General features: G+C 38.2%; 1 protein-coding gene across 11 annotated transcripts in view; it reads left to right on the forward strand.

The window, feature by feature from the left end:
* HECTD4 (HECT domain E3 ubiquitin protein ligase 4) overlaps positions 1–18170 on the forward strand; it is a 175664-nt gene that overhangs the window by 47084 nt on the left and 110410 nt on the right. For all 11 annotated transcript variants that reach the window (XR_013765454.1, XR_013765455.1, XM_079149465.1 and 8 more), the window contains exons 2-7: positions 3084–3601; positions 5367–5456; positions 6104–6234; positions 9776–9884; positions 10519–10657; positions 13092–13262. Coding sequence is in view for 9 of the 11 variants with exons in the window: in XM_079149465.1 (XP_079005591.1) it covers positions 3084–3601; positions 5367–5456; positions 6104–6234; positions 9776–9884; positions 10519–10657; positions 13092–13262 (1158 nt within the window). In the remaining 2 variants the exon portion in view is untranslated. The remainder of the gene's footprint in view (positions 1–3083; positions 3602–5366; positions 5457–6103; positions 6235–9775; positions 9885–10518; positions 10658–13091; positions 13263–18170) is intronic.

Consider the following 18170-nt stretch of genomic DNA (forward strand, 5'->3'; position numbering starts at 1 on the left):
TTACTAAAAGCCAAATGATGTCTTTATAAAATGGTTTAGACTGTGACCTTAGACTCAGAATTCTGAAAATCAGCAGCATAGCCATGGCTATGAGTTTCCATAAGGGGCTGGAAATGGTGTTGCTGAATAGTCCAGTAATGGCTTTCTGGAAGCACAGAGTGCTCTTAACATTCATTTATGTGTATGTATTATGTAACATTTGTTAATTATAGCTCAAAACCTTGAAGAATATTTATTTTTCAAGTGAATTACTAAACATATAACTGAAGTAGTTGTGTTTTTGTAGTATTGGGGATTGAACCTGAGGCCTTTTGCATGCTAAGCAAGCACTCTTACCACTGAGCCACATCCCCAACCCACATAACTGAAATAATTTTAAAAAGAGAATTGTCAGAAAAATGGAAAGTGTATCATACAGTATTAGCTAACCCTAATCTTGAGACAGAAGAAAGTATTTTTCAGGTTTGAGGGACATAAAGTGAACTATGACCTTTCTTAATGCCAGTGCCACTAATGTGACAGCCATATTTAGGGTTAGCTTCAGATTATGTCAGACACATCATTTTATGTACCATGAAATATATTTCAGAAGCACTAATGTCTGAGATTAATAATAAAAATAAATAGCTAGATTTAATGTTACTGAGTTGCCTTTTCATTCTTGAGTTCAATAAAAGGCAATATTGAATTTTTTAGTAGTTGCTTCAGACAGCATAAATAGATGATCAGTGTGCCATAAATAAAAATATTTGTGGAATACATGTATTTTATATCAAAGGGTAAAGAAATCACAAAATCAGGATTAGAAAACTTAAAAAAAATACAAATTTTCTTATTTGTTTAGACATTCACAACTGGGAAGATCAGATTTTACATTTTTTGGAATTTTTTATATCATTTAAAAATATATCAATAATCTTGGTTTGTCAAGTGTCATGTTGGAGGCTGATTACTGATTTTTTGGTGGGAAGATGCACTAAAAAACACAGACCGCGTGTGTGTGTGTCTGTCTGACTCTACTGAGACTTGAACCCAGGGATGCTTTACAAAACACTGAGCTACATTCCCAGCCCTTTTTATTTATTTATTTTTTTAAAGGGTTACTGATGATCTTTTTAAAAATTATTTTAAAAATTTATTCATTTTTATGTGGTGCTAAGCATCGAACCCAGTGCCGCACATGTGCTAGGCAAGCACTCTACCACTGAGCCACAACCTCAGCTCCTTATTTTTTATTTTGAGGCAGAGTCTTGCTAAGGTGCTCACACTGGACTTGAACTTAAAATCTCCAGTGTCACTGGGTTTACTGGCCTGCACCTTTTGTCTCTTACTCTTAAGATAACTCATATTCTCCCTTGAATATGTATCTGCTTTCCTAAATAACTCTCTGAAAAAAGCAAACAAAAAAGGCAGTCTAACTTGATAGGTTGTGACTGTCCTAAGTAAAAATGTCCCTAGTTCTTATTTTTAATAATCTGATTTTTAATAGAGCCTTACCCAGTAAGACCTAGCTATATACAACTCTACCCTGGTTCACATGTTTTTCCTTTTACTTAATTTAAAAAATTATCCTACAGTAAAACTGATCTTTTGGGGGACACGTAGAATTTTACAAATTTTGCTACATTTATAGATTTATTCAACTATCACCACCCCTGGAATTAGAAGAGTTTCTTCACTCCTACCAAATTCTCAAAGAGTATTCCTTCACAGTCATTCCCTACCCACCCTGACGATCATTGATCTGTTTCACATCATTATAGTTTTATTTTTTCCAGAATGTCATGTAAATGAAATCATATAGAAATATATTTTGGTATTTGGGTTATTTAAAGTAGTTGTGTTTATCAGTAATTTGGTCTTTTGCTAAATTGTTGGTTGAAATTTTATGATATTTCGATGTTATTTCTGATCTGATAGATAAACTGGCACTGAATTTGGTTATTTATTTATTTTTTTCCCTGCCTCATGATCTGAAAAGTGATTTCAGGGCATGCATAAGGTTTGAAGTTTTGCCTTTTCTTTTTAATAGTCCCCTCCACCCCTTGTCTTTTTCCTTGTTTGCCAATAATGCTTGGTGTCTAACTTCCTCGTTTACTTTCTCTCTGGCTAACCTGAGCAACTTCTAATTTACCTTTTCTCTGTTTTTCTTTACTTCTTGCTCCATTCTGTTGGTTTTGTTGTTGTTTTAAAGCTGTAAACATTTGTTTTGAATATAGTTCAGTGAGTTGCCTATACAGCTAAGCAAGTCGGTTACAGTATTTGCATTGCTCTGGAAGTTCTTGTTATTTTATTGGGCTAACAGTTTATAAGGTAAAACTTGAGACAGAAGAAAGTATTTTTCAGGTTTGAGGGACATAAAGTGAACTTTCTTAATGCCAGTGCACTGATGTGACAGCCATTTCTTTGCTTTTATTTCAAGCCTCCTCTACTCTCTCTTGTCTACAGAGAACCCGACCCCCAGTGCCTGATAATCTGTTTCAGTGTGCTTGCCCTAGAGTGCCCTCTTTTATTCCTGGTTACAATGGTCTGTTTATTCCAACTTAAGTTTATTTACATAAACTCTTTGCATCATAAATTTAGTTTGATTCTCTATCTTGAGAGCTGATTCCTTTCTTAGTTGATACAGGATTTTTAATAATTTTATTATTTCCCAGATGTTGAAAATCTAGAAGAAGCCTAAAAATTATGTTTGGGCAAGAAAATAATGGTGATTCCTGTACATATGGGAACTGGATAAAGCTGTGCTGCGTCACAAATTGAAATAAAGGGTTAACAATAGTAAGAATGGAGTGTGCTTAGAATCACAGAACAATAAACAATCCATCATTTATTAGTGGGTATATTAGGTTTTGAAGAATAAACATAAAGCAGTTTTGTTCTGACAATCTACCTGATTAAGAGGAGTTAGAGGCTTAATATTTATAACTCAAGAGTTTTACAGTACGTGTTTTCTATATGGTTGCAATTAAAATAATTTTTTGATGCAGGCAGTTTTTAGATACCATTAGACATATTTGCTTCCGTAGATGACTTTGGTGAAAGCAATACACACCCCCTTCTCTATTGTTTTTTTCCTTTAGATTTTAACATTTGAGACCAAGAACCCTACAGAATTAGCAGAACGTTTGCGCTCTGTTTGTGGGAATCAGAGCAATGCCTATGCCCGCCTGCTGGAATACCGCCTGAATGCCTTGCGAGGACTATGGAATGCCCAGCGCCAGCTGGCCTTGGAAGAGCAGCACGAAAGGGAAAGTTCGGGTGACGAAGAAACTTTGGCTCTGCTCAAGCGCCAGGGCTTGTTGCAGCAACCCGAGCAAGCGCCTTTCACATCTCGGATGGGGCTCCTGCTGGTCTTCCCCCTTATTCAGTCCCAGAGTAGAACAGACCCCTCTCTCTGTAACATAACTGCTGAGGTGCTATTGAACTGCCTTCGTGACTGCCAGCCTTTGAGCCTGACAAAGGAGCCTGCTGACTGTCTCAATGGGATTGAGACTTTGCTGTGCTCTTGGCTGGAAGAGACTTCTGATACAGGCCGACACATCCCACATAAGCAAAAAGAAAATGCTGCTGCTGCCCTGGTGGCCTTGGCTTGTGCCAGGTAAGGAAAACTGAATGTACTACCTAGTGACCTTGTGACTACTCCATCTGGGTTGGTGAGTGATAAGAGGCCAGGTGTATTTGGTGGAAGTCTTAACATTTAAAAGTTCTTTGATTTCAGTATTGAATTTCACATCCTTCACAGTGCATGTGATGCTTTCACCAAAACTTGGTACCAGGTGCCTGAGTTGGAACCCAAGTCCAAGTTTTCTCTTTCTTTTGTGCCATGATAACAGCTTAAACAGCTTAGATTGAAGAATCAACCCTTCCATATCTATTCACCCCTTAGATTGTTAGTGTTCTACGTCATGTAGCCGCAACTGTTACATCTGTACTTCTCCTAGGAGGATGGTCACATATTTTGTAGAACTTTTAATTATTTCACATCGGTCTATAAGGAGTGCATCAGTGAGTTAGAGGGCTATTTCTCACTGGAATTCCATCATAAGTGTGAACCCAGTGCTTGCTTTTATCAGTTTAATTGAAAGATCTCTCAGTACATATGAAGATTTAAAATGGGCATGGTGGTGCATGTAATCCTTCTGGAGGCTGAGGCTGAGGTTTAGAGTACCTGACCGACTTCGGCCCAGATCACATAGGACTGATAAGCCATGGAAGGAGTTGCAATCTGACTGAGGCTAGCAGGTCTTAACTCGTAGTTGGTTAATGGTTCTAAATGTTCCAAATGTTGATGCTATCGCCTCTTTATTTGAATCTCACTGTTCCCCAGGGAGGTATCCCTGTTGGTCAGATGAAAAAGCAAAAATCCAGAGGAGTTAGGTGATGGGATTGTACAGTGCCAAGTTTCAAAGCCCCTATATCCTGGCTCCCAACTGGTGTTTTTATACTGTGCTCCTCCCTGCCTTATACCTTCTTTGGCTTTTGTTCTTTGAACACTAGAGACAGTGAAAGGAGCAATTAACAGGAGGCCTCTAGGGCTACTTGCTCCAGTGTTGGGTGTTCCATTTCTGTTGGGGGGTAGGCATACGATACCTGGTGATCAAAACCTTGGCTAAGAGAATAAGGCATTAAGCTGAAGACTTCCCATCTGATAAGGGTAGTCATTTAGTTCAGGAAGTATTCTTGTGGTGATTTATACTTGAGATGTGGCCAACTAAGTCTCTTGCATCTTAAAAGGACCTTCTTTTTATATCCTGCTAACTATGTTAGACTTCCCAGAGCTTCAATCCTTCAAAACCAAAAGGAAATTGTCTCAAAGTGAGTCCTGCAAGTAAAATCATCGTATGCTTAACAGCAGGGGAACGCAGAAGGAACACCTCTGAGCACAAAGTATTAATTATTTGAATGGATTCCTTTTAGTCATATTAAATGGGATGGAGTTTAATGTGCAAAGATACTGAAAAATCAAGCCTGGAATTACTGTTAGACTTTCAATACGACTTCATCCTATGAAATCTCTCCTGCGCTGTGGAGAGTGGCATGGCGACTGAAGCAGTATCTAAGCATGATAGTCCCAAGTTCTTTGCACTTGAACCTTGTGTTTTGAATTTCTATGTTAGGGGGAAACTGTTTACCTTTTCAAATGCATGGAGAACATCTTCCTCTTTGGACACTCCCACAGTCAGGTTTTGTATGAGCCAATAGGGATCAGCAAGAATTGAGTATATTTCCTATAGTACATCTTCTGGTTGACAGGAGCCGATAAAGACATTATGGAATTAACCATGTGGTTAATGAAATTAATACTACCTAAGTTATCTGGTTTTCAATTTTGGTGATTTTCTCTTCCTTTCTTTTATTTTTAGGGGCTCATTGAAAACTTTTGTCCACACAGTCCATTTGTTGCAGAAACAGACTGATCTAGGGTCCCTGCCTGTTGCTGATGTACTGTATAGGTAAGTTCTCGCTTGGGATCCCTGTCCTCCTTCCAAACAATGCAGGTTAGTGTACAAAGTCTCTTGTGATAAGTACATTGCTAAACTCTTAACAATTAATGATTCATATTTCTGAATAATACAGAATCATGTTAACATCTTAATTAAGAATTTTGTTTTTTCTTTCAGAGTATTCCTAGAGCATATTATTTTCAATTGTTTTTATTTTTCTGTCTTCAAAAAATACAAAAGCTTTTAATAAATGCTTTATAAATTTGAGATGATAATGTACTAAAGCATGAAAAAGAAAGTAAAAACTGTTCATAATTTCATCACCCAAAGATGACTCGCTGCTCCTAACGTTTCAGTATATGTGCTTCCTAACTTGTGCCCTCTGTTTTTCTCTGTGCTTTCTGTTTTTCTCTCACACAAGTATATATTTAAAATACATATATTTTACACACAGATGTGATTTTGTTATAACATTTCCATAAACACTGCTATGTATTTTTTCATTTAAAACTATACTGGAATGTCCGTATTTAGGTGTATTTTTGTAAAACTATTTTAGTTTCTGCTCTTAGAGGTAGAAGTGGTAGATAGACTTTTATTTTCTTGCTGAAATGGATAGTCTCAGTTTCTTTGCAATTCTCTTTCTCCTCTTATAGACTGTTGCTTTTGGAAGGGGGTCCTGGATCCCCCTCCTGTTTACTTGGGGGCAAACACATAGTATCATGGGGGTATGAAGACATGTTGCCGGCGCCAGATAGCAACACTGGCTCCAGTTCTGAGAATAAAGGTAACGTAAGATTTTTTTTTTTGTCCTGTGATTAATATTAAGATGTAAAAAGAATGGTTTTAGATCATCGTTGCAAATACTTTAGATACAATTGTGTGTTCCTTTTAATTAAGAGCTCGAGATTCTTACACAGTGTGTTCATTGTCTGCTTTATCACTAACAGTATAAGAACTGATACTCAGTGAGGTAAGAAAGGGGATAGGTTTTACTACAACAAGGAAATGGGGTCAGCCGTACACCCCTGCCAAGGCAGTATCAATAACTTAAGTTGGTTCCAGGATATTTGACTGTGGGCATGGAAGCCTTAAGTTGAGATTTTTGGTCTTGCTGCATGATTTATTTTTTTTATTAACTTATTGTGTGTTAATGAACCCTCCTGTCCTAAAAGCAAAATGAGAAGGTTCATGGGAGCCTGAATTGTCAAGTAACTCCTTTAAAAAAAGTAGACTGCATTAAATTGTGTTTACACAGTCCCACAGGATTACATGTCACTTTATTACATTATCTCAGCAAAAGTGGCAGAAGCTCTCTTAAGTGACCTCCACTGGCCAGCGTGCCAGGCGAGTTAGGCCTCTCCGTCACTCTGCCAACTGTACAGACCAGAGCCGTGTCCTGCATACCCACAGCCTGTGGGCTCTGCTGAGTGCTGCTGCTCCCACTGGCAGAGCTGCCTGCTAGCAGTGGGCCTTGCTCCCAAACTGGTTTGTCTTTGTAATTGGTGCCTGTTATTATATCATTATATAATAACTATAATAATATTATTAGTATTATATCATATTATATTATTAAATGGCATGTATCTGATAAAATAGGAATTTTGAAAAACCCCTTCTATTACAAATATGACTGTTTTAGAAAGACTAGACCAAGTGAGCCTTGAAGAGGCTGGGTGCTATTAGCTGTGGGGTTGAGAGCCCTTTCTGTCCCCTCAAGCCTCCTTCCTTTCCCACACTCCATGGGACAGTCTTTCTGGGCAGCCCTGAGGGCATGGAGTGCCATCTAACCACACCCACAGGCCACCCTGCAGATCTCAGCCCGGTGCCTGTGCCTTTTCACAGTCCACGTATCTCCAAGAGTGCTGAGAGGAAGAGGTGAAGCTTCAGGATAATTCCTGACCTTCCCAGAGTTAGCGGGAGAGGCAGAAAGCTGCAGCACCCAAGCAGCCCTCGGACGGTGTGGGCTCCAGAGTCCCTCTTCATGCAGAACGAAAGCCCTGTCTTTATTCTCTCCCTTCACTCCACTTGGCTTCTCCCTAGAAGTAGTTTCTCACTAAGGATAATGTAGTAAGCTGGTCTGTTTGCCTTTCACTCCCAGGTACCTTTGGTTTTGATAGGAGTTGTTGTTTCTTAAAATAATTTCTAGAATAATTGTTTGTTTGTTTTTCTTACTATGTTGCCTATGTTGTGGCCTTAAATTCCTGGGCTCAAGTGATTTTCTTGCCTCATTCTCTCATAAGAGAACAAGTCTACTTAACCTTTAATATAAAAAAATTCAATATTGACAGAAGTTAAAAGGATACTGTAATAACCCTGTATACTCATCACAACCTCAAAAAGTGTCAACTCCTGGCCAGTCTTGTTCAGTCTGTCTCCTTCAGTTCTATGTCTCATCAGACCCACACTCAAAAGGGACTGGGCTGTGATCTAAAGATGGCAAATAAATGTAATTTATAAATGTTAGGTTAAAACATTTAAGGTATGAAATCCTTAATGATTACCCACTCAAACTGGTTTGTTGTTATTGTTGAGGAACTAGTAGGTAAGGTGCCAGTTGTCCCAGATATGTAGACTGACTCTTTAATCTAATAGCAGACTTTGTACTAATTTGAGTGGTGTAACATTGAATTTCTTCCAGCTAATATGACCTGTTTCAGGAAGACAAACTCCCTTGAAACATAGTGAGCGGAATGATTATGAACATAAACACTGAAAGCTTTATCTATAAGCCCAATTTTAAGACAAATTCTTGGGAATATAAATGAGGAAACCATTTACTGTTATGTAGAGAAACTGTTTTAGATGGGGAAGATAAAGAGAAAACATAACTGGTGACAAGCACAGGGTCCTGTGGCCACTGAGCCACAGTGGTGGAGCTCAAAGAACTTTCCTGCCGTTTCCATCACTGCCACTTCTGCCTTTATTATATTTTTGGACTACCTTTTCTTTTTTGTTTTTACAGTTTGGGAAAAATAAATTATATCTTAAGCTGTATCTTTAATTTTTTTTTTTTTTTTTTTTTTTTTTTTTTTGTGGTGCTGGGGATCGAACCCAGGGCCTTGTGCTTGTAAGGCAAGCACTTTACCAGCTGAACTACCTCCCCAGCCCTGTATCTTTAATTATTGCAACATGAAAAACATTCCAAGAGGCAGACTTTTAAAACTTGTTTGAATAAGATAATATAAAGGATTTTTGCTCAATAAACATTCCTAAGTGTGTTCACGTAAAGTCTATATGACCAGGACTATATACAATATACAACATGTTTATGGAAGAGTAAGACCACGTGTAGCTATTGCACTCATAGCAATGGAGCAGGGGACACTTTGTATATGAAATATATGTAAGCCTTATAAAATGTTGAATATTTTAAAGTGTAAAGATAGAAAATCTATGAAAATAAAATGGAAAGCTACAACAGGAGACTTCCAGGAATTTATGAAACTCCACGTAGTGTGTGTCTGTTAACTTGTTTGATTCAATAAACAATTTGAGTTAAAAAAAAAAAAACAAAACGTAACTGGTGTTTTTAAAAGGAGAGAGATTATGTTTTGGTGTTATTCTCTTCAGAACTAAAATTAATTGCTGAGACTGGCCTCAAACTTGTAATCCTTCTGCCTCAGCCTCCTGAGTTGCTAGGATTATAAGCATGTGCCACCCAGAACTAAAATTAGGATATCTGAATGGAAAATCCACAGAAGCAGATTTTAATTCCATTTACACAATTAGTAAATCAATATGATTTCATTTTGTCATTTATGGAACCTTGGCTTGGTAACAGAAAGCAGTACAGGTGTGTTGCCTGTGTTACTTCATTTAACCATCGCAGTAACCCTGAAGTACATATTATCATCCTTATCTTAAAGATGAAGAAACCAAAGTTTAAAGACATCCAAGATCACTTAATGAATGCTCAAGGCTCTTAAGAGTTCATGCCTTTCTTACTGTGATCCATTTGTAAAAGTGTATTCTTAATTATTTCACATTAGAGTTAGGGATGTTTAAACTTGACTCAGTACTTTTTGCTTTTCAAAAAAAGAAAGAAAAAACCTTTGGGCAGGCTGAGCCAAGTTCCTCTGCTAGTGACTCTCAGCCCTCTTTCCTTGCTCTCTTGCCCTGATCTCCCTTGCTCCTAACATGCTTTTTGGATGTTCGATTTTGGGGATTCAAGCCATCTACCCAGAAATCTTGTTGAAGCACTTTTTTTTCCTAAGTGGGAGGTTATCTTTCACTCAAATTCCTAATGGCTTTTTCATTAGAAAAAGCATGTTTATAATTTCATTAGAAAAAACATATAATTTACTTGTAAAAAAAAACGATTTCAGATGCTGACTTGGGACGCTGTCTCACTGCAGACGGTCTTTACCTGTATACTACTAACTCAGTTGGAAGAGGAGTAAGCAAATTGGGGTCTGGATTACATGGTACTCTCAGGTCAGTTGCATGGAACTTGTTCATTGATTTGGCTGGAACATTTTCCTTTTTTATAAATCTCTGAAGAAGGGCAGGGGTTGTGTCCTGATTCCCCATATACTACTACTAAGTAACCAGAAGAACTAATTCAAATGATCCTGTCTTATTGCCACCTCCCCATATGTTCTAAAATGTAGTGTAGCTGTTTTGACTCTGTAGAGTTTGGTACCCCTAAGATCAGTGTTTCCAGCCAGAAATTCCTCAGTGATCAGAATTTCTATAACAATATCAGTGGTTTCTCCATGTTGATAAGTGGGCATTTTTCTAGTTAAATCCTTTTGTACTTGGATTTAACATTAGATTACCAGTGATTTTTCAGTTGGGATATAAGATGTATGAATTCTTGTCAAAAGAAATTGCAGTTTGGGAGTCCCACATATAATCAGTGAGAGACCTTTTCCCTAACTCATTGTGGAAAATCGATATTTGCCATAGTTTGTCAGTTCCAGAGTTAATGTAACATTCATTCTCTTCAGATCTCTTACCTAGTCATTTTTAAAAATCAGGTCAAAAAATGTTGTCTGTGCCTAGTGTAGTTGCATGTAAGCTGCAGGTACGACTTGATGGTCCCAACTTGTCTCTTTCTCTTCCACAGAGGGTTTGTGTACTGCCGGAATGAGGAACTGGAGCCAGGGTGGGTAGCTTTTGGCAATGGCAGTCTTCTCCACCGGCCTGTGTCTTTCGATAACAAACCTCACTCCCTGTTCCAGGTGATTGATCAGAACACCCTTCAGGTAAATGGAAAACCGTGGCATTGGCTTTTGTATTTTGGAGAAAGTAAAGGAAGTACCTGGTGCCAATAGAAGTAATAATAATGCAATTGGTATATTTTCCTTCTAGAGTGGCCTCCTTTTAATTGTTATAGTTTGGGCATTTTGTTTTTTCTTTAATGTCTTTGAACTTTTCTACATGATCTGAATGAATGTGCTCTTTATCATTCAAAGGCCAACAATAAACTTTTCTTTTTGTGTGTGTGCTGAGGATCAAACCCAGGACTTTGCTTATGCTAAGCACTTGTGATACCACTGAGCTATGTCCCTAACTCCAAACAATAAACTTTTTAAATGTATTTCTTTTCTTTTTTTCTTTTTGGTACTGGGGATCTAATCCAGGGGCACTTTTCCACTTCTAATCCAGGGGAGTTCCATCCCCAGCCATTTTTATTTTTTATTTTGAGACAGAATCTTGATAAATTGCTGAGGTTGGCCTTGAACCTGAGATCCTCCTGCCTCAGCCTCCTGAGTCGCTGGGATTACAGGCATGCATCGCCATGCCCATCTCACATCAATTGTGTCTGTCACTCAAGTATGTCTTTTCTAGAGAACAGGATTGAATCTTGTTCACCATTACCATCTCCAGAGCACATAGTAGGTGTTCACTAATTATTGGATGAATAAAATGAATAAATGGATGTTCACTTGACTTGTTTGTCACTAATGCAGATATATAAGAATATCTCATGTTCATTTGAAATAGAAGTGATAAGCCCAGGAGTTAAACAGATGTTAAATCTCAACATGTTTTACATTTGAAGCAATGCCCATTTTCTCTGTGTTTTTGCAGAAACTTCGACACTGTCCAAGAAAGCAGTGCTGTAGTCACAAACTAGATATTTGCATTAGGAGCAATTTGAAAGTATCAGAGGCCACTTAGTAGCTGTCCAACTTTCTAGACTTCCTGGCACAATAAATTCAAAGTGTAGTTACAGCAACTAAATGAGTTTTTGTGCTTGAGGTAGAAAGTACAAATTTGGATAAAAGTTCATGAATTGAGGGGTCAGAAGTTGCCTTGGGAAAACTAGTGACCCTCCCAAAGCAATGGAATAACTGAAAATTATTTTTACTTTCTCAAGGACATGTTAACTTTCTCTAATGATTTTTATTCTGAGGTTTTCAGCTCTTCTATTCCTGGATTAAAAAAAAAAAAAGATCTAGTCAGTAATTTTCTTGGTTCTCATGTGCATTCATTTTAAGTGCTAATCTCTGATGTCAAAATTAGTGTGTAACTACATGTTTAATGTGGAATGGTGCTGAAACTGAAAAATACTTTTTATTAAAAACATTTGCTTTCATGGCACGCAGGGACGTACTTAGTGAATTTCATTGAACCTTTATTTGCTAAATTAGGATCCATCATGTCTGCCATTTTTGTTTTTATACTTAATTTGCTTAATTTCTCCTTTCCCCTTCTCCCTCTTCTCTGCTTTTTCTTTTGACTTTCTCCTGCTCTTTTTTCTTTCCTTCCAAATTTATTAATTCACTTTGAATTAGGCTCTGAATTAGGTACGTGGGATAGAAGATAAACAAGACATTGTACCTATCTCTCTCTCTTCTTTTTTTGGGGGGGGGGCATTGGGGATTGAACTCAGGGGCACTCAACCACTGAGCCACATCCCCAGCCCTATTTTGTATTTTATTTAGAGCCAGGGGTCTCACTGAGTTGCTTAGCGTCTTGCTTTTGCTGAGGCTGGCTTTGAACTCTCGATCCTCCTGCCTCAGCCTCCCGAGCTGCTGGGATTACAGGTGTGTGCCACTGAGCGCTGCTGTTCCTATCTTTTAAATACAATTAATGGTCTTAAATTTCTTTACTAAGGAATTTCAGAAACTATTATTTCTCTAAAATTTATTTTTAGTAAATGTTAGATAAAACACATGCATAGTAGATTCAAATTTTTTTTTTTTTTTTTTTGCGGTGCTGGGGATCAAACCCAGGGCCTTGTGCTTGCAAGGTAAACACTCTACCGACTGAGCTATCTCCCCAGCCCGAAAAATGTTTTTAAAAAATATTTTTTAGTTGCACATGAACATAATACCTTTATTTTATGTATTTATTTTTATGTGGCGCTGAGGATCAAACCCAGTGCCTCACACGTAACAGGCAAGCGCTCTACCACTGATCCTCAACCCAAGCCTCAAAGTGTTTAGTAATTATTTTTCCTATTCAAAAATAATTTGAATTAGTCTCAATAATCTTTTCATCTCTTACATAGTTGTTCATATTTATTTCACTGCCCATTTTATGAACTTTTTTTATTTTTGCCATGTATTTCTCATGTATTATTCTTAGAGATAAATAAGTTTTATTTTGCCCAGGAAGTCTAATGCATTCTCATTTAAGATTAGTAAGTAACATTAAAAATGGACTGAATTTCCTTCCTTTTGTGTCCAGGTGTGCCAGACGGTGCCCATGCCAGCCCGTCACCTCCCTGTCGGCAGCACCATGAGCACCGTGCACCTTTCTTCCGATGGCACGTACTTCTATTGGATCTGGTCTCCTGCCAGTCTGAATGAGAAAACACCAAAGGGACATTCTGTCTTCATGGACATTTTTGAACTTGTGGTAAGTTTAGCTTTCTTATTTTGTGTCTTTGCAGAAACATTTCTGTTTTCTTTTTATATTAATATACAGAAGACCTAGGATCCTAGCATATGCACAGCATGTTTAATTTTCCTGAAAATTGATTTTCCTCTCATATATCTTTGAAGGTGTTTTATGTTTGGGGTTATATGGCATAAAAGACCAAGCTTTCCAAAAATGTAATCTGGCAGTAATATCACTGGGTGTGTTGACAGTGGGGTGTGTAAAGAGAAATCTCGTGGGTGTTGGAGTATGGGACTAAACTATGGTAGCAAGCATGACCATAGAGAGGAACCAGGAGTGATCCAGAGCCGCAGAGGCTGTGAGGAGGTGAGTCGGGCAGTGTAGTACCCAGGCGATGGGAAGGTAGGCCGGGTTCTTGCTCAGATTGAATTTGAACTCTGGCTTTGGAGTGGGGTGGTTTGGGGTGATGGTGGTGGAGAAATAAAACAATTAGCCATAAACAGTAAGCAAATGAGTTAGCAAGATAATTTTAGTCAACAAAGAAAAAGTGGTAGTTAACCTGATAAAGAATTGGTGGAGATGGAGGGAAGGGGATGGCAAAAGAACATCCAGGAAGAGAGGACCAAAGGTGCAAAGGCTCTATGGTAGGAGTAAGCATGTGTTCAGAAATCAAGGCAGGCCAGAGTAGCTGGAATACAGAGAGAAGCTTGCCTGAGAAGAGCTTGGGCCCCCAGGATCTGGATCTGCACTGTCCAGTGCACTGCCCAGTGCAGAAGCCACCATCTGCATATAACTATCTGAATTTCAATTAATCGAAATTAAGTAAAATGAAAACTTGACTTGCTGAGTTACATTGGCCACATTTCTAGCACTCACCGTGGCTGGTGGCTGCTGCGTTGAACAGGAAAGACAGAGAACATTCCCGTCATTGAAGAAAGTTCTCTTGGACAGAGGTGGTGTAGATGGTACTTGCAGAGACTTATCAAGAAAAAATTCCCCTCAACTAGGTCTGTGATAAAACTTTTTTCATGATGTGATTTAACAACCCCCTTCTGGGAAGAGATCAGCATTCCTTTTTTTTTTTTTTTTCTTTTTTGCGGTGCTGGGGATCTAACCCAGGGCCGTGTGCATGCAAGTCAAGCGCTCTACCGCTCTACCGACTGAACAATATCCCCAGCCCAAGATCAGCATTCCTGAAGGGAGAGAATGTGGTAGCAATTGTCTAGTAAATTTTAAGGTTCTAAGCTTGTGTTCCCACCAGTTGACCATCAGTCGGGAGTCTGGTCTCCCTTAACAGTGCATTCTCTTTCTTTTCTTTCTAGTGTCACAGTTTTCTTTCTTCTTTTCTCTCCTTTTCTTTCTAGGAAGCTTATATATCAGTTGGTATCCTAAGGAAGCCATGACACCACTGTTCTCTGAAATGTCCCCACTAGCGTGAGCTCTGAATGGATCTGTTAGGGATCGTAGTATTTGAACATGCTTTCAAAAGTGTCAGAAAAATTTTCCTTGTTTATTTTTTCCTAAACATACTTACAAAAATTTCAAAAATTTAGATCTTTATTTGAAGAATAATGGAAACATTAAAAAGCTCCCCCCTTACTTGATAGGCTTTTGTTAAATTAAAAGAAGAAATTGTGTCAGAGAAACCCACGTGCAAGGTTTCAAACCTCAGGCCGCGCCTGGGCTGAGAGGAACTTCCTTTGTTCCATCTCTCCCTGCCCCCTGCACGCATCACAGTTGTTACTTCCGTGGATTTTAGTTCTCCCTGTTACCTTCTTGTCTCTAAGTGAAATATTTGTATTGCCGTTTCTTGATTTATGAATTCCAGATTTTGTTGATTTTTTTTTTTCTGTGAGAGATGAAGATTTGACTAAATTTCCCCTTTCTTTTATTATGCCCACTGTACGTGTTTCATGCATTTTAGTTCTTCCTTTGACTATCTGTGTGATTTACAGTTAAACCTTTCCTTCACATTCATCAACTCTAGATACTCTCTCTTGTCCCCTACTTTGGAAGATGGAGAGTATAATGACCCTTGCCACACTTGGGTGTGAGGAATGTCAAGGCTAGAAGCATATATGCTCAGGGATCCCAGGAAGAAGACAGATGATTTACGCTCACCCCTCCTTAGAGTGTCCCAGAAGTTAGAGGCATCAGATGTGACAAAGAACTATTGGGAGACCAGGGTTCTAGACTGAAAATTGACACAGGTCCTGTCTGCCCCCTTCTTGGCACATACATTTGCACTCAGATGCTAGCTGCCCAAGCAAAAGACTAAACATTTCTTTCTTTCTTTTTTGTTTTAATTTTTATGTTTTTGCGTTGCTGGGGATTGAACCCAGGGCCTTGTACTTGCGAGGCAAGCACTCTACCAACTGAGCTATATCCCCATTCTCTTTTCTTCCTTTTAAATAAATTTTTAAAAAATATTTTAAGTTGTAAATGGACAATATATTAATTTTTTTATGTGATGATGAGTGAGGTAAGCACTCTACCATTGAGCTGCAACCCAGTCCTTAGACATTTATTTTCTGAAGAAACTAAATGACCCTTGGGAAAAAAGACCTCTATGTAATGACATTGGAATTGCAAAGGCTTGCTTCCGTGGCCAGTCACCCACGAGTGATGTGTTCCACCATGAAAGCCTCAACTGCGTCCATAGAATTCCTGATTACGGCTGAACTGTTAAAAAAAAAAAAGAGCAGGCAAAACAAAATCCAGAACTTTGGAGAGGTATATGTGTGGAAAGGAGAGCAGTAGATAAAGAAAAAGTCTGCAAAACATCAATAGTTATCGAAGCTGGCAGAGGGCACATGGGGAACACAGGCTACTATTCTCTTTGTGTATGTTTGGAATTTTCCCTGGTTAAAAAATGAAAAAACAGAACAGATAACAGGCTCATGAGATGAATAAGGAAAGCTTCCAATATGAAAACATTAAATGAGTAAAAGAAATAGAAGGGATAAAGCAAAATTTCATCAACACTAACTACTGTGAGATAAGAGAAGATAAATTCTTCATAAATTCATAAAACAGAATAGAGCTGGGCATGGTGGTGCACACCTGTAATCCCAGCTGCTTGGGAGACTGAGGCAGGAGGATCTCAGGTTCCAGGTCAGCCTCCACAACTTAATAAGGCCCTGTCTTAAAATAAAAAAGTAGAAATAAAAAAGGGCTAGGGATGTGGTTTAGTGGTAGACTGTTAATGACTTCAATTCCTAGTACCACAAGTGCACAACAATAATAATAATAATAATAAGTAAAACAGAATGTCATTTAAAAAAACTATGAGAGAATGACATAGAGCCTCTAGAAACTAAAATTATGATTATCCAAAATTAAAAATTCATAAGTTAGAGATATCTTCCAGAAGGTAGGATAAATAAAGAACAATAAATATAAGAGAAAAATTAGAAGACCTAATGGAGTGATTCATCTATAGTCTTCCTAATAAGAATTAAAAAAAAAAAAAAAGAGAGAACAAAGAAAATAAAAAGGATTCCATGAAATAATAAAAGAGAAATTTCAGACTAAAGGATGCTGGTGTCTTGGCTTAAAAGGTATCTGGCACAGGAATAGAAAATGCGTGCACCATAGAGCATCATCATGAAATGTTAGATTACCAAGGATAAAGAGAGGATTCTAAAGCTTCCAGAAATTAAAAACAAACAACATTATGTGCAAATGATGAATTAGAAAAGTACCAGGCTATTCAATAGCATTCATTCCTGGTTGCAGAAATGGAGCAACATTTTCAAAATTCTGAGGGAAATTGATTTCCAACCCAGAAGTCAGTATTCAACCAAAGTATTAATCAACTGTGAAGACAACTTGAAGATATTTTTAGACATGTAGTTATATAATCAAAAGAGCTCATACCTGCCCTAGAGGAGATGGAACAACTAAAATAGGCCCTGCCCGCAGCATGAAGTAAGAAGCTGGGGAGGAAAGAGCCTGCTGTAGGTTAAAAAGCACCTTTGAATCATTTTTAGAGTCTGAATCAAACAAACCAACTGAAAAAAGAACTTTTTGGAGACCATTTTTTGAAATTTTGAATATAAAAGTGTTAGGAGTATTAGATGAAACCAGAAGATTAGTCTTAATTTACTTTTTAAGGAAATTAGTTTATTTTTAAGTAAATTAGCATTGTGGTTACATTTTAAAAGTCTGTATTTTTTGAGATGTTTCGTGAAGTATTTGGGGTGGAACCACATGATCCTATTTGAGCAGAAGGGGTAGGTAAAACAGTGTGGTGCAGGGGGCAGCAGCGGGGTCCGAGTGATGGGTGAGTGCAAGTGCATCAGACTGTTTTCTCTTCTCACATCTGTTTGAGGCTTTCCATTGTCAAAACAGATGTTTTAGGGCGATGGTGGATTTGCACACCTGGAATCCCAGCAACTAAGGCAAGAGGATCTCGAGATCAAGGCCAGCCTGGGCAACTGAGCAAGAACCTGTCTCAAAATTTAAAAAATAAAAAATAAAATAAAATAATTAAAATAATTTTTAAAGTCATCACCAGCCACTAATTAGCAGCTTTCCTAAAATGCTACCTTGGGAGCTAAACATAGATATTTGGCATGCTTCCTGTGGCACTTTCTCAGAATGGAACCCTGTGTAGCCATTAAAAAGCACAGGCAGATCTGCATAGAGTGAAACGGATTAATTTTCAGGTTACATTGTTTAGTACAGTGAGCTAGGTGCGGATTTCCTGCCTGCTGTGGTGGGGGTGGGTTGTTTTATCCCCCCTCTCAGTCATCCTACTGAGTTTACTGAATCACACCTTTCCTTTCTCAGTGGATCATTCCCTATGCCCCAGTGATGCATTCAGGTGTATTTCATCTTTAAAACTCAGAAACGACTCCCTCCACCTACCCACCCCTGGACGGCAGGACTCTGGAGAGGATTGATTCTTACTGTTTTTACCTT

The sequence above is a fragment of the Sciurus vulgaris genome (assembly GCF_902686455.1).
Source record: "Sciurus vulgaris genome assembly, chromosome: 8".
Lineage (NCBI taxonomy): Eukaryota > Metazoa > Chordata > Mammalia > Rodentia > Sciuridae > Sciurus > Sciurus vulgaris.